Below are 16,409 nucleotides of genomic sequence, written 5' to 3' on the forward strand. Positions count from 1 at the left end.
GAGCTCTGAGATTCTCCTCCTGCCCTTAGCTTCCAGGCTTACGTTGTGCCTGGTTAGTTCAGCAACAAAAGAAGTCAAAGGGCTGTGATTTAAGGGACAGCATAGCAGAGATCCTGCAGCTTCAGAAGTGTCCTTTCCTTGTGTCTTTGACCCTTGCAGGAGGTTGGAAGGGGTCAGTGAATGAAGGCAGGTGATACCCATCCGCCCAGATGTCAAATACACATGCTGGCTTTTTTTTCAGACTACTTCTGCAGCTGGGAATAGGTTTCTTCCACGGACATGTTGCTCGTCACTGCTTCAAGTGAGTTTGAAGTGTTAAGCGGGAATCAACGAATGCCAGGGCTCATCAGAGCAGCATGGCACGGAATGGATCTCACTGGAAACTGAAGACAATGAAAGTAGAGTTGTCCAGGCTGCAATGCCACCATGACCGGAAGCCTGAGCCTGGGACCCACCCAGAGCCAAGTCCTCACTCCAAAGTTGTTCAGTCCTAGAGGCTGACTGATGCTGCAGAGCTTACTGAGGCTTTTTGAGGTCTCTCTGAACATGATGGTTGTAACAGGAGGAACAGAGCCTTTTGTAACGCTGAGCAGTACCAGCTGAGGAGTGTATTTCCACATCACCTTCTGCACCCCCCCTCCCTTATTTCCACACTCTATTCCCCCTGTGCCAGCAAACAATTTCCAATTCTTCATTGGACAAAGGCTCCAAGTTTCCAGGGATTTGCATGTGAAATGCTCCTGTTCATCTCAGGCTTGAATAAACCATCAAAATGCTCATCGGGGATCTGCCTACAGAGGCACACACATATGTACACAGAAATCACTTGTCCGTGGCTGCATCCCAGCGGTGCGTGAGCTGCATCCCAGTGGTGCATGAGCTGGTGTGGTCCTTGGGACACCTCGGAATGTTTATTTACTGGCTAGGGCTGAGGAGCAGATTGCATATGATGGACCAACCAAGGACCCCTCAGGCAAGATTAGCTGAACAAGACAATATTCAGCTCTGGAAACTTGGGGAGGGGGGTGAGGAGAAGAAGAGGCATGAAATCCCCCAAAGCAGGGGGGAGGGATGATGTTTATGGAGAGCCTGCCTTTGTAGGGTGGGAGATGGAGGAGTAAATCCCTTGCATCCACACCCCGCGGGGCTCGGAGGGTGGGCTTATTCAATTGCTGTGATAGAGGGAGGAGCCCACCTGGGAACAGAGATAACGGGCGGGCGGTGGGATTGCCGTTCTGCAGCATAAGCTGGGGGAGTTATCAGGGCAGAAACTCAGCTTCTATTACCATGCATTAGAATAGATTAGCAGGCAGGGCAATTAGCATCCTCACTCTATTTGGCAAAATGACAGGGTCGGTGGCAGCAGGCAGGAGGCATGTGGGGAAGAGGCAGCTTTGGCAGCACTGTGTTTCCCTCCCTCAACTGCAGCCCAAGGATGGGAGGGACTCCTGGTCTTTCCCCCCAGAGCTGTCCTCACTAGGACACTGAAAAGAGCAGGGGTTGGTGTAAGTTTTGGTTAGTGGTATGAAAGTTTTTGTGGCTCGTGGTCCCTGAAAAATTGCCACAAGGAGACGCAAAGATCCAAAGAGTGAATTTCAGCTTTCTTGAGTTCCCTTTTCCATGTCTCTGAGAGAATCCACAGAGCTCTGGATTCCCAAATACCACCCATTAAAAAAAAAAAAAAAAAAAAAAACAATGCTGTGACTTCCCCAGGTCACCCCAATGGCCTTTTCCCCATCCTTACCTATGCTCATCTTTGATGTCCGAAGAGCAGGTTTCTCAGGAAGGTGAGCCTGTTTGTGATTGGAAGCAAAGATGAAAACAAGGGTCCAACTCCTTCCTCTGATGCATATGAATTTGCTGGGAAAACTTCCCCTTCTCTCACCACCAGAACAGGTTTCCCAGGAAGAATCCTGTGCACGATCTCAGCTCGGATTTGTCCTTCTTTCCCTGTAGCATCTCCTGCCTTTCTGTTCTGAATGAAGTATCCCTGGCAGTGGATAAAATTTTACTCCTTGATACCAGGGAGAACTAAATTTCAGCTGTCCTCTGGCAGGGATGGAGGGCAACCTGGAGGCCAGGAAGAGTAGAGGGAGGGATGGCTATTTGCCACATCACCACATAAAGTTTAAGGTCAATTGTGTCTGCGTCTCGACATTTATGGCATTCCTACTCTTAGGACCCTGAGGGAACCTGAAAATGTCAAAATATTGCTAAAACTGACCTTAAACTTTACATGCACGTGGGACTGAATCTCCTTCCTTTTCCTAACTCCAGCCAGAAAATTGCTTTGGCTCCAGCAGAGGGAAAGGCAAATTTCAGCTGCTCCCTCCTTCCCCAGCCTTGTTCCCCGCTTGTGATAAAACCATCTCAGGAGACACAAAACTGGCTCTACACATTGGTCAGACTTTGGCCAAAACAAACCTCTTATTGTGTCCCCAGATCCCTTTAATTGCTCTGTTCCTGTCTCATCCTTCTTTCCAACTGGGAAACAAAAAACTTTTCCCCAATAAAAAATGAAGCTGTCACATTGCATCTCATCCTGAAAGAGGAACCAGACTAATAAGACTGATTTAGACCATCACGGCCAGATAGCTTGTCTCTCCAGAGCCTCCCAGAGCCACACATCTCTGTGTCCTGCACTCCCTTTCCCAGATTCCTGACCCCCAGCCCTGGCTGAAAATGTCATTCGGAGGGTTTGCACTTGACTTCCACTGAGCTCCCTCTGCTGACCACCTTGCAAAAGTCATTGCCGACCTCCCTGGCTGGTCTTCAAGTGGACATCCCCTCCCGCCTCTGAGCAAGGACTTTGGGCAGAGCAGGGATGGGGAGTCTGGGAAGGTGGGCTGGGGAGAGTGGTAGCACATCAGCTCGTGCTTATCTGGGGAATGTCACGCTCTGCCAGGAGCTGCCTGGCTTTGTGTAGAGAGAGGAGAACACAGGTGATGGAATGATGCCCAAAGTCTCCCTGTCACCTCCCAGGCTCTGTAGCCTGACCTGGCTTTGCCTGGAACACAAGTGCTTGTGTGGTGCAAGACAGAAGACTTTGAGGAACAGTCATCCTTTCTGTTATTTCATTTTGGAGGAAATGCCCCTTCCTCTCAGGGGCAAAGAGAGCTTCTATGGGGCCATGCCTGCACTCCCTAGTAGATTTCAGATTCCCAATTTGTTGGTTTGTGCTGAGCTGGAGACAATGGAGCCTCTTCATTTTGACTCTTGCCAGCCTTCTGCAAGTGCAGCCTGCCTCACTGTGGGCTCTTGATGGGCTGAGAAATCTCAGGTTTCCCCTTGGAGATGAAAAGATAGAAGAAATGGAAAATCATTGTCCCTTACACTGTTTTGCTCCAGGTTGGCTGGGACCATCTGGGCTTTTCAGGTTCTTCAAAGTGAGACGTAAATAAGATTTCCCTGAAACTTTCTCTTCATCCCCTCTACTCTTTTCCTGAACTTTTTCTTTGGATGTATCTATCCAACACGCCTGGACAAGGAGACAATAGGAGGTGGCAGAAAGGTCAGACTGTGAAGCATGGGAAGGGGTGGGAGTGCTTATGGCTCAGACTATGTGGGTGTTCGCAGCAGCCCTGCACACCTCTGTCCTCACAGAGAACCTTGGTCATGCAAGCTAACTACGGGTCCCTCTGTCCCAACCCTCCTCCCCTCTATCCATTCCCACTCCACTCATACCCATGTACTCTTTCCCCATATCCTATTTTGTCTTGATTTGGCATGAGGAGATTAGGAGATGCATGACAACTGTGGTGGTAAGAGTCAAGGAGACAGACAGACAACCTGAGAAGAAGAGAAGAAGCTGAGGCCAAGAGACAGAGTGAATTTAAGGGGAAGAACTGAAGACACTTGAGAAAAGCATGGGAAACTGTGTCCAGGCAAAAAAACCCACAGAACTGGGAAGGGGTGAGGAATAGGATGGGCCAACATCTCCAACTTGCACAAGCTGAGGACCTCAATGTGATGACCACACACCACAACAAAATGTCTAGCAATAAGCAGGTTGGGGAGGCAAATGGGGATCCCAACATTGAGCCTCCGTGTCCCATGAAAATGTCCTGTGAAAATGTTCCATCCTGCCCCCGTGACCGGGCCTTGCTGGTGTGAACAGGGTGTGGGCTGGTTCCCACCTGCCACTTTGGGTTTACCAGCACCGGGGAGAAGGTGTAAGGAAAGGATGGCCGTGATTATTCTGTCAAAGAGTGAGTGAATTTGTCCCCTGCAGTAAATGTCACTGTTTGGAATCGGAAAGGAAAGCTGAAATGTCAAAACCTTTTGCAAAACAGCGATGCTGCAAATTACCTGTTTGGAGGTGGTGGAAGGGTGTCATTTCGGTTTGCTGAGCTGATCCAAACTATTGAGCTGTCTCTCATGCTGCTCCCCTCCACCTTTGGCATCAAATACAGATACTTTATGTCCCTCTTCTTCCCTGAGAGCTCACCTCGCTGGCCAGATTACGAGCCTTGCAACGCAAAAGCAGGCAAAAGAAAACTGCTGCGCATCAAACGGTGAGGCTTCTCCAAAAAAAAGATTAATTTGTTTGGATTTTATTTCTGGGCATTCATTTTTTTAATGGTGAGATTACTTTTTTTTTCCTGAAGAAAAAAAAATTGTATAATGTGCTAATTGCCATTTGTAAAAAAAAGCCCCTCTGTTCTGAGTAGCAATGTCTGATCAGATCCAATCATCACTCTTTTGTCTTGAAAATTGTTTTTAATTGACAAAATTGCAGATAAGACCTTTTCCATTGCCAGAAAACTGACATTTTTGGGGGGGCTTGTATTAAAAAAGCTGGATATTTTAGTCTGCCTCTGGGAAAATGAAGAAAAAAAAAAAAAGAAAACAGAGAATCAAAATCTTCTCCTTTTTCAACAGCTGTGGATATAAACAAGAAAGACTCAGTGTATATGTTGTTTTTCTGACTGTGCTATTTCTACTTCACCACAAAAAAAAAAAAAAAAAAAAAAAAAAAGATTTACAGAAACTTGCTCTTTGGCTTTCTCCCCCCAGGACTATTTATTTCTGTCTGTTTAGTCCAGGCAGGGTGTCAGTTAGTTTGGTCTCCAGCAGTGACCACCAGCTCTGGCTAATGGTGTGAATTAGCAGAACAACCTCCCACTCCTCTCTAAAGCCTTGTGGCCCCAGGCCACCACATGGGTCTGTGGAGCAGCTGAGTACCTCTGACCCTACAAGCCCAAATGATGAAATGAGAGAAATGAGAGAAATGATCTTATCAGCGCTTTGCATATCTTAGAAAATAATTACCACTGGAAAGGGCAGGCACAAGGACCACCATGCTTTTTAAATGCATTTAATGTGTTATCACAAGCGATACTTAGGGCTGGCTTGCGGGCAGGTACCAGTAAGGGAAAAGACCATTGCTCATGGGACTGTGGAGCAGTTTGTCCCTAATGAACAGCCAGACAGAGGGCTGGACATCATGAACTGTAGAGCTCTCTGTGTGGCATATATCTCCATCCTGGAGCAACAAATGGGAGCTGCAGAGCTGCAGGGATGCTGTGGCTCAGGTCCAAAGAGCAGCTGCAGCTCTGCGAACCTCTGAGCACCCCATTTGGGAGGGGAGAGCACACCAGCACCTTCATCTTGTTTCCCTCTGCTAAGAAAGCAGGAGTTACTCAAAGCAAACTCAAGCATTTCAGGCGGTGGTGGGATGGAGAGATGGACAAGAAGTGGGAGAGGTAGAGAAATATCCCCCTCGGAGGCACTTGTCCCACCCCACTGCTCTCACAACGGATGGCCTCAGCACTTATCTCTTGGCATCACAACTCCCCTGCTCCCTTTCCTCTGCAAACAGCATATTTTCTCCATTTTTCTCCAGTTTTTCTCTGGATGGCAAAGACACAACCCCAAGGTGGGAGGAAGGGAAGGTGCAATGCTCCAGAGAAGTACAAGAGTGACTTTTCAGGGTAAACTGATAGGATGAGGGTCTGCAGGATTGTATGGTGAGGGTGCAGCAACATTCAGGATCCCCACCCTTTCGGGCATGAAGGAAACAAAAATACAGCCAAAAAGAGGCCAGGATGAAAAAGAAAGGTCATGTTTTTCAGCTTGGGGTTAGTTGTGTGTGTGTAGAGGGTTGTTTGGATTTTTTTTTTCTACAATAGGATGGTGGAGATGTCTCTTCACTGAGAGGCGAAAGCATGAACATGGGACACGTGCCTTCTGTTAGGCTGGAACCCTGCAGTAGCATAATCTGTTTTCCGTGCTGTGCGCAGGAAAAACAAAGAGCTTGCAGGTGAAGGAGTACCCCACTTGACCCTGCTTGTACGTGGTCTATCCAGGTGCATGGAGCTCTTGGGTCCATGCTCAGCCTCTCCAAAGATTTCTGGGCTTCAGATTAACCCTCCTAACCTTGGACATTTAGGGACAAGCCCTGGAGGTGGTGGAGTGAGTCTGAGCTTGGTTTGACCAGGCCCTACCAAGGCAGAAGAGCTCTTAGAATCTCATTGCAGAGGTGGAATAGCACCTTACCCCTCTGCAGCTGGTGTTTGGAGAATGTGGCCCCAGCAGATTGCTTTAGGTCCCCGATGGCAGATCTGGGATTTAACGATGATCTTTTGGGTTCCAAACCAGGGTCTTCATCTCATCCTCAGGAGACCTGGGCTTTGCTCTACTCTCTGATATTTATGCTTCTGTGCCTCACTTTCCTATCTTTGCGTGGTGATTTTTCAACCTCACAGAGGTGTCGTGAAGTTTAATTAGCTCCAGGCAAAGCCCTTTGAGATCCTCAGATGAGAGATGCTATAGAAGCGTGAAGTATTAATTTAATGTTATTAAAATAATTGGTAAGTGGATGGTGAACAGAGGGTTAGCGTTAGTGGTATTTATTCTTAATGGGAGATGAGGAGGAAATAACGCTTCTCATGGTTCAGCAGTAGGACCGGTTTCTAGTGTTTGTACTAATGGTTTGGACAGAAGCAGGACACTTGCAATTGTTAAAGACGCAGCTGATAATGAAACAGCAGGTGTTATTAAGACGTACAGAGAAGTGCCGTGTCTACACCATAATCTTATGCAAATACGTTGAGGAGCGGAATATGCTCTTTTAGGTGTCTTAAGTGTAACGTGATGCCACTGGTTGGGAGTTACACACCGGCTAATTATAGCATGAATAGCATCAAATTAGGTTGTATGGCAGTGAAAAGGGATCTCGGCATGTTGACGGGCCCAGCGTGTTAGAGTTACTGATATTTTATTAAAGCGAAGCAGTCATTGGAAGTACAGGGTATTTTTTTTTCTGCGTAAGCCGTAGTAGATACACCAGATGAGAGCACAGCAGAGTCACAGCAATCTCCCAGGGCCCGAAGTACATGCTGACTCTCAGCAGAGACAATAGGAATGATTAGTTGGGGTTGGGATATTTCATTATCCCTTTCACAGTCCAGCTGCCCTGTGCAGGCAGCTGCCTTCCAGGTGACCACTTTTCTAAGGCAGGCACTTGTGTCTGGAAGTGCTTATTCTTTAAAAGTCCCATTTACTTTTATTTACAATTTGCTGAACTTATGTTTTGGGCTGCAATGTCCCCTCTGGGCAGCTGCCTTCGGTGGGTGAATGCTTTGCCACCTTTGTTTCTGTGTCTCAGCCAACACCATTCAGGGATTTGAGAGGCTGATGCTGGAGGGCAATATTTTGCTCTACACATGCTGAAACAATTTTCTCTGCTGTTTCCCCCCACTCTTGTGGGAGGGCACAACATTTTTTGGCAGTGCAGAGGAAGACTGGAGGGGGAAGATTACTTTATGACAGGTCTGTACTTTTTCCTGCTCCCCTGAAAATCCACATTTTGCCTCTGAAGAACCTCAGTTGCAGGTGCTGGGAAGACACCTGGGAGAGCGTGGTGTGTAAACACACAGGATGCTCCACATGCTACAGCTCAGGATAGACAAGATGGTCAAGCAAGACGAGACGGGGAAAACCAAAAGACTCTGGAGAAGAGCGCCTGTCACTACACTCTGAATGGACAAACTTGCAAAACCCACTGGCAGGCAGCTCCATCCTTTTAGCCTTGATTTATGCAGCTGCTGGGACCAGTCACCTGGGATGAATTATGCTGCTAGCTCAAGGAAGGGGTCTGTGGTGTTGACTCGAGAGCCTGAACCCTGCCAGTGACCCAGAGCCCAGCTCGGTTTAGTTCAGCTTGGCAGAGCCCCCATCATCAGACTCAGGCAGAAGGCACAGCTGGGTGTTTCAAGGTCTTCCTCTCCCCCTCCCGCCCCCATCTTTGTTTTAAATTGAGAAATTGCATTGAAAACTCAGACAGTCAAAGTCAAAAGTTAGGAAGCGGCAGAACTGAGGTCACCCATGGAAAAAAAGAATAATAATGTGTGATCCTGTAATTAAAGGCTGACTTGCAGCGTGTCAGTGCAGGGAGTAGATTTAGGAGTGCAGAAGCTACTTTCAATCTGGCAGTACCTAATTCCTCAGAGCCTGACACTGCAACCTTAACATTATACTGAAACCAGGCTTAGGTTGGTTTGGTTTTTCATAATTTCATTGTTTGGATGGCAACACGCCTTACAACAGGTAGCAAGGCTGCAAGACACATCAGTCTAATATAGAGCGAGGTTTTGGTCTGAAGAGTTGCATGACTTAAATGTGTAAACAGCAAAATAAGATGCTGATTTATATACCAGCTGGGGAATGCAAACAACATTTCTAGATGCTTAACCTATACCCATGTGTTGTCCTCCTGTGGAAATCTGCGGGGTGCATTCGCAACCTCCTGTGCTATTACATTTGAAGTGAGCCTAGGTACCTGACTTTCTAGTTTTAGAAAATCCGGACATTTCTGGCATGCTGCAGCTGGAAGGAATAAATGGGAGGTAGCAGGACATCTTGAAGAATTCGGGCGCTTGTGTTTTAACACTGAGCCCAAAAGGGTTTTTTTCCAAGCTGTTCTCAGGAGAGGAGTTCCCACACTCTGCAGATCTTTGATGGGATTGCTGTGTATATTTGTTTCATAGAAGTACTTACAAAAATCTCAGGTCAGCGTTTTGCTGTGGCTTTTGTTCCGCAATATGAAACTTAGAGTTTTGGGAGTAGTTAATCGGCTATCCACCCAGCCCTCTGGAGATTGCACATTTAAAATTCCTGATCCAGCATGCGGCAGTGCTAAAGGAGACTTAACGGGATGAAGGCTCCCAGGGAACGGAGAGCGTGAGCTGCAGTGCTGCTCTTGCTGTCTCAAATCTGCAAAGCAAACCAAGAGCGTGCTGAGAATGGCAGAGATCTCCCTGTATGATTGCTACCACTGGAAACAGACAACTTTCCTCTACCAGAAAGATGGAGCGATTTGAGTTTGAAATCGGGTTGCTCATTTTATCCACTAGAGAGAAGCCAAGCCCTAAACTTTTAGGCAAGATCCCAAGCTTTGTAATATTCAGGCTCAGCCATATATTGGGTTGCTTTTGCATGTTTTAGCTTAGATCCCCATCTGCAAATCCCCGTGCGTACGGGCACAATCTCTGCTCCAGGAGGCAAGGACATTGAGGGGTGATCTTGGAGCTAACTCTCCAGCAGTCCCCGCATGCTCTCACAACTCAGACTCCAAAGTCTGGGAGCGGGTGAATAATTTAACACCCGCACTTCGTCTTTATAGCTGATTTTAATGGGGGGTAATAGCACTGCTAATAACAAAATCCATTGAAGACGCCCTGTGCAAGTCCATAACATTAGCTTAATGGCAAAAGGTAATTGGCATGCAGTCGGAGCTGTCCTTTTGTATTAACCCTGTGGATTTCTAGGCAGACATCTTCCTCAGAAGCGATGGCCTTGGCAGAGCATGTGGAGTGAAATACAGATGTGCTTTATGCTAAGCAAACCCAAATCTGGATTGAAATGGGGCACACTGCTACCAATTCAGATTGCCGGCTTGTGTTTACACGGGACAGACAGGACAAGAGACAGTGACGGTGTTGAAAGCACTGACAACAATTAACGTGTGGTGTAAGCTTCGTGGGCTTGTGCAGCCCAGATGCCATGTACCCACCACTTTCACTGAACTGTCACTAACTGGGAACAATAGACTTTTTAAGATTCAACCCTGTGAACCTCTAGTCAGGCACTTTCAAATCAGGTGCCAAAAAAAACTTTAATCTGCCAGGGACTACTTAGAAGCTGAGCAATGGATGGGAGGGCTGCCCCTTGCCAGCAGAGAGGTACCAACAGCCCAGAAGTACCACAGATTTGCAGTCTTCTCAGCAAGGAGCATGGACTATGGACAGCTACTCTAAAAGGACATCCCTGCCTGAGATGTGCCACTGCTCTTGGACAGGACAGTTTTCAGGGTTGTGGGTTTGCCAAGGGGAAGGTTATGCTGTACCTGCTATGTAGGTAGAGAGACAGAGCATCTCTAGAGTTGTGCATTCTGCCCAAGGGATGGGGCTTTCACCCATCACCCTTCCACATTTCATGGTGTCCTTGCAACTCTCCAGCCTGCTGAGCAATCCCATGGCTGCTAGCACTGGAGTCAGAGTGCTCCAGGGCATGGATGCGGTTTTCCAGCCAGTGCGGTCACAAAAGATACGGTGTTGACTTTCTGTCCAAAATGATCGCTCCTCCCTTGTCCCATGGTTGTCCTCACCCTTCCAGCCTGGCTTTATGTTAACTCTGTCCCTCTCTGTTCCCATTTTCTCAGGTGCACCAGGAAGGAGCGGTGTGAGCGCTCCAGCGAGCCTCGGAGATTCGCCTCGGAGATGAAGCAGTGTGTCCGGCTTACCGTGCATCCCAACAACATCTCTGTCTCCCAGTACAATGTGTTGGTGAGGAACGTTAATCCTTGTCCCCCTCAGGTTTAATTTGCCCATGCAGTCTAATAGACCCAGGTATGTGCAACCTGGGTTCAGCACGAGCAGGAAGGACTGGCAGCTCCATGCCCAATTTTCTCCAGAGTCCATTACCTTCCCCAGAAACTTTCCTGGCACAGAGAAAGATTCACCATGGGATATCATTTTGGCCTTGCTTATCCTCTGTCTAGACGTGTGGAAAGAGGCTTCCCTGTTTACTGTGAGGATCTGAGGGCTGGTCTGAAGGGACTCTGTGCCGTGCAAGTGTTGTGTGCACACAGTGTGGTCCTTTACCTTCCTGGGAGAAGGATTTGTATGCCTGGACATGTTCTTTAGGCAAGGGACATTATCATGGTTAGAAATTATCTTGTAGAAGACAGACAAGTGAGAGATATCATGAGTTATTTCAATAAGCTCCATTTTCCTATCAGCTTGGATGTAAGTGTCTCCTACTTAAGCTACCAAGAACTTCACCCTGCTGCAGCTCCAGCACCGAATATGCAGAGCAGAGAGGCAAGATGCTACGCAGAGGAACCTAATGCTGCCAAGGTTCATGCTATCTCTCCTGTGACCTGCCTCAGACAGGGTTTAGCCTTTATGGCCTTGAGCTACCCAAGTCAGCAGCCAATGGAGCCACACAGTGAATTCTGGCAGAGCAGCAGATGATCCTGATCATTTTCTAGGCTTGAGGCAAGAAATGTCTGTGGAAGATCTAAACAACTTGTCGTTTCTCTCCTAACTCATGGCTGCAGTACCTTATGTGGTGAGATCCTCCAAGAAGGCAGACAGCTATTTCATTCAGGCTACTAGGGCTATATCCTTTTGGCCATGTGAGTTTGGGCTGGAATTGAGTTGACAACTCTGGCCCCAAAAGCTCCCTCTCTGGATGAGTTGTTCACTAGCCCCACACCCTTAAAGGTCTAAATGGTGCCGCTCAAGGTGCAGCTGCCAGACATCTTCCAGGTGACAGGTTCTGGAGTGCTAGGGTTTCTTCAGTGATAATGAAATCAGCCTTTCAAAGCCTGCCTGTCCAATCATTGCTGCTTTGTTTCAGCCTCTTAACTTTACTGTGACTTTACTTCCCTAGGCTTCAAACAAAACTGATCTGAAACATCTTAAGTCCTTTGTTCTTCTGGGAGTTCAAGGTTTCTTTTTCGTATTCTCTTAGTAGTCATTGAAGTCTTTCATGTTGGAATAAATCCTAGGGGACTAGCTGGCTCAGGGTGACTGAAATTGATAACAGAATAAAAGATCTTTACCTCTAGGTTACTCTGCCAGGGCAAACCAACCCAGAGCTGCTGGGATCAGAAGTCACCATAGTTTGACTTTCACCCAATAACCTGCATGAACATTTCCATGGGAGTCTCAGCCAGGTAGACTGATGTCCCAGCTCATCCATAGTCATCACAGATAGGCTCTTGGCAAATCAGGAGTGGAGCACCAATGAACAAATGGCTGGAGGTGTCCTTACTGAATCTTACTTGAGTTCTAGAAAAGGGTCAACAATACCAAGTTCTTGCCCTCAGAGGGAGAGAAGGTACCTATGTGGACAGTCAATCTTTTAGATTTGGGGCACTAACAGGGACTTTGAAAATTTTGCTTGACTCTGTTTCAATCTAGGCCTGCTGCTTGGGGATCTCTGAGAAGAGATATTTCTAGGGGTAGGCTCCATTCTTCCCTCATCACAGCAGCTCCAGAGCAGGCGTGTGGGATGTCGGACCTCTTGCCTGTTCAGGATGAGCACTGGCTCATGATGTTTGTGGCCACGCACTACTGGTCTATCCATTGATCTCATCTTCTGCTTGGCACAACTTCATTCTGCATTGCCCATGCTCAGAGAGATTTGTTAAGCAGAATAGTTTCCCCTTCTCCATTGCTAGCAGTATAATAATGAGCAGGGAGAAGAGATTTTAGCCTGAGTGCTAAATCCAGCCAAATAACCAAGGCTTTTTCCTACTCCCCATCCAAGACAAAATAAATTGCCTTTCCCTTTCTCATTCCTATTGCCCAAAAAAGAACGTACTCTCACAAAAGCTTACATCAGCCAGGGCTAAGGGCTGTCTGCTCAGCCTTTCTCCTTGATGGTGCCTAGTGTGAAGAAATAGCTCCAAGGCTTCTCTAAGTGAGGAAAACACAGTGTGGGGGAACAGTAAGGATTATGTTATGTCATCGTCCATCACCTGGACTGATCTCCTCTGTTCTTTGTGCTGGTAGAAGCAACACTTCAGCATGCATTTGTGTCTCCTTTCAGTGGCTGCAACCTTCAAAGCGGCTTCAGGTAGCTCATGGAGTTGGCAAGCGTGGAGAGCATCTGCATTTGTGCCTGTGTCAAGTGGTCGGCTCTAGTGTTTGGTCACAAAACTGCTAAATATATACTAACTACTAGGTCATCAGCAGGTGCTAGAAGTACCCTAGGATGCCTCTCTGTGTTCACAAATGGTTTAGTGGGTTGGGCAGGACCCTCAGTGACAGAGACCCGCAGTGTAGGACCTTAGCTAGTCTAGAAAGTTAGAGGATTGAGGGTCCTTCTCCAGAGAATGAACATGGTGGAAACCAGCCATGAGATTTTTTTATTTCATGACCATGGATAATGACATAGCAATGCCAGTGGGTGTTATGAACTCTAAAAACATGGGCAATTCCTCCTCCACAGCTTTTTTTTTTTTTGTGTGTATGAGGCACCAAAATATCATGTCCCCAGGGCCAATGGCTTCTTTGGTGGGATGGGCAGGAAAGGTTTGCTGTGCCTCTAGAGAGAGCATTTTTTTGTGGTGGACTGAAGGCTGTAACTAGACTCTCCTTACACAGGAACTTGGTGACAGAGCGCTCCCCCATCTGCTGATGCTAGGAGAGCAGGCCGTAGAGAGTTAGACTGGAGCGCTACAGTTTCTCTGTAGTCTGCAGAGTGCCTCTTGTGAGTAGTAGTCACCTTCCTCAGAAACCGCGTGCCTTGGGGCCACCAAAGCCCTGGTCTTCACAGCTGGCTCCAAAGACTCCCTGCCTAACCTTACACTTGCATGACAGACAGTGAGCACTCCCTCCCCTCCACTGACCCAGCCAGCACTGGGACGCAGTGCAGTCGTCCCCACATAGCCATGTACCACTTGTGTCGGCATCAGCATCTCATCCCCTTCCCCCTCCGCACACACATCCCTCTCCTGAATCGCTGCTTTCTGTTGAAGGAGGATGCTCTCTCTAGCAAGAGGCTCTTTGTCCAACCTCTCCAGTGTAATTCTCTCCTGCTGGACCAGCTCTGTTGTTCAGCTTAGTATTCTCTCTTTTTTCTTTTTTTTTTTTTTTCTCTCTCTTCTTCCCTTCCTCCGTCTTTGCTTGCAGCTGGTCTTGGAGACCTACAATGTCCCCGAGCTGTCAGCAGGAGTCAACTGCACTTTCGAAGACCTTTCAGAGATGGATGGCTTGGTGGTGGGCAGTCAGATTCAATGCATCTCGCCGGCTGCCAAAGAGGTGCCCCAGATCATCACAGAGAACGGTGGGTATCCCACAGCTCCTCTGTCTGCACCACTTCTCCCTCCTTTCCTCACCCCACACCCCTGTGCCTCTCCTACATCCTCCCAAAGAGGCGTTTGGCTCAGGAGAGCCTGAGGACGGGGCATGCAAAGCGCAGGGAGTAGGTGGGACGCTGCACTGATGCTCGCTGGCAGAGCTGCACAGCAGCACGCTGTAGCGTGTGTTGTCTGAATGTGTGTGTGTTTGTGTGTGCACACGTGTGCAAGTGTTCAGCTGCAACACCCATTCCTGTGTTAAGGTGCTTACATGTGTGAGCGTAAGTGTTTTCAGACTGCCACCGAGTGGCAGTTGCATATACCTAGCAAAGACAAGAGACGGCTGTGGGATATTCGCTCGCCTTTTGCCCAGGCTGGTGTTACACAACCCAGGGAATGAGGCTGTTCACGCTCTCAACACATCCCATCCCGTGCAGCAGCCAGAAAGTCCTGCAGACCTGAACGATCCTGACTGGAATGTCATCCTGCTCCTCCCAGATTTAGAGCTGTATGCTCAGTTCCTTGCCTTCATCCCTGTCCTTTACTGCCTTCAGCTGTTCTGGGTTTGTTACTGGCTCTTTCTCCCATGGTGGTCCAGCATAGAAAAATACCTTTTCTCCAAAGACGATCCCCCCACCCACAACTTCCTGCCCTTTTTTCTTTCCCTTTTCTAACTACTGTTCTAGGTCCTTTCAAGAGCACCTGCAGCTCTTTGCAGGGACTTAATATAAAAATGTCGACCCTGCTGATCACTCTGAGAGGTGCAGAGAAGATGCTGCCATTTTTGCCCTTGGTTTCTTGTGAAATTTTACTGTAAATTTTTGTCTCTGAGAATCCTCAGGTCACAGAAAATGAAGTGACATAAACTGACTCCATCATCTCTTCCCTGCTCTCCCCAAGCTGCACACCATTGCCATCCCAAAAAAAAGCCCCCAGAGGGTTGTTACCATTTTCAGGTCCCACCAAGTTATCAGTCATGTTTGCCTACTGAGATAGACACCAGAAGCTATTTCCTTGGTATGGACATCTGTCCCAGGCCAGGCTATAATCAACCAGCAAACCAAAAAAAAAAAAAAAAGCAGTGGAAGCTGGAGGCAGGAGAAGAGAGAGAGATTTATGTGAACTTCAGCAGCTGATGCTCCAAACCTCTGCAAAGACCAGGTCCTCCACGCATAGTACCAGAAGCTGGATTTGAAACAAAGGATGTGCGGCTCCGAGGCACGTCTGATCCCTGAAGCCATCGGATCCTCACATCCTGTTTTAAAATACATGCAAGACGCTGGCAAAGTTGTTAAATACGGAGCGGTTAACAGAGCTGTCAAAGCCAGCGGTAGCAGATGGGCAGCAGAGTCGAGCACTGGCAGCAAAATGTGTTTAGTGAAGTGGGTGGGGTGTGCGCGCGTCTGTGTGTGTGCTTGCAGGTGGGTAAGCGCGGACGCAGGCGCATGCTGGGACGAATTGTCAAGTTTGCTTTGGCTTGATTGATTAATGAATCTTTCAGGTGAGGAGGAAAATAATAGAGGTGAAAGGGCCAGCCAGGTTGAAGTCTTGAATTAAACATGGGTCCCTTTCCCACCAAATTACTCCAATCACTGCACCCACTCATTACTCACAGCTGATGGGCTCTGAATAGGGCTTTTGGCATTGTGGGAGGAGGTAATAGTTGACTGCCCAGCATGGGAGCGGTGGAAAAGGGAAGGAGAAGATGATGTGTAGGAGCTGAGGTGCAGACTTCACTGTGGATGGGTCTGCTATGGAAGTGGATTAGTCCTTCTGGAAGTGCAATGGCTAGTGGATGTCCCTCATGCTGAGCTGCATTCTTTGTGGTCAAAGGCTTGGGTGAACGGACCTTGGAGCGAATGGGGTGAGTGAACCTGGAGGAACTCTTCACGTGGGATTCTCCCTGTTCATCAACATTCCCCGGGCTGCAGATATGGAGGCCCTACCCTATCCTCACTGTTGTGGTATTTATCCTCCTTCTCCATCCTGCTTCATCAAGGTATAACCTCTCTCTAGGGACGGGATCTGGAAGTTGCCTTCTTCAGGAATGGTTGTCCTGGATATTGGGCCCTATTCAGAGATGTTAAATGAGAGT

At 47.9% G+C, this 16,409-nt stretch overlaps 1 protein-coding gene across 1 annotated transcript in view; it reads left to right on the top strand.

Annotated features, from left to right (window-relative positions):
* Positions 1 to 16,409, top strand: part of PLXNA4 (plexin A4) — a 414,876-nt gene that overhangs the window by 293,072 nt on the left and 105,395 nt on the right. The window contains exons 5-6 of the mRNA XM_086744556.1: positions 10,664 to 10,787; positions 14,148 to 14,301. Of these exons, the coding sequence (XP_086600682.1) occupies positions 10,664 to 10,787; positions 14,148 to 14,301 (278 nt within the window). The remainder of the gene's footprint in view (positions 1 to 10,663; positions 10,788 to 14,147; positions 14,302 to 16,409) is intronic.

Source organism: Chlamydotis macqueenii, chromosome 1 (genome assembly GCF_036417535.1).
Source record: "Chlamydotis macqueenii isolate bChlMac1 chromosome 1, bChlMac1.mat, whole genome shotgun sequence".
Classification (NCBI taxonomy): Eukaryota; Metazoa; Chordata; class Aves; order Otidiformes; family Otididae; genus Chlamydotis; species Chlamydotis macqueenii.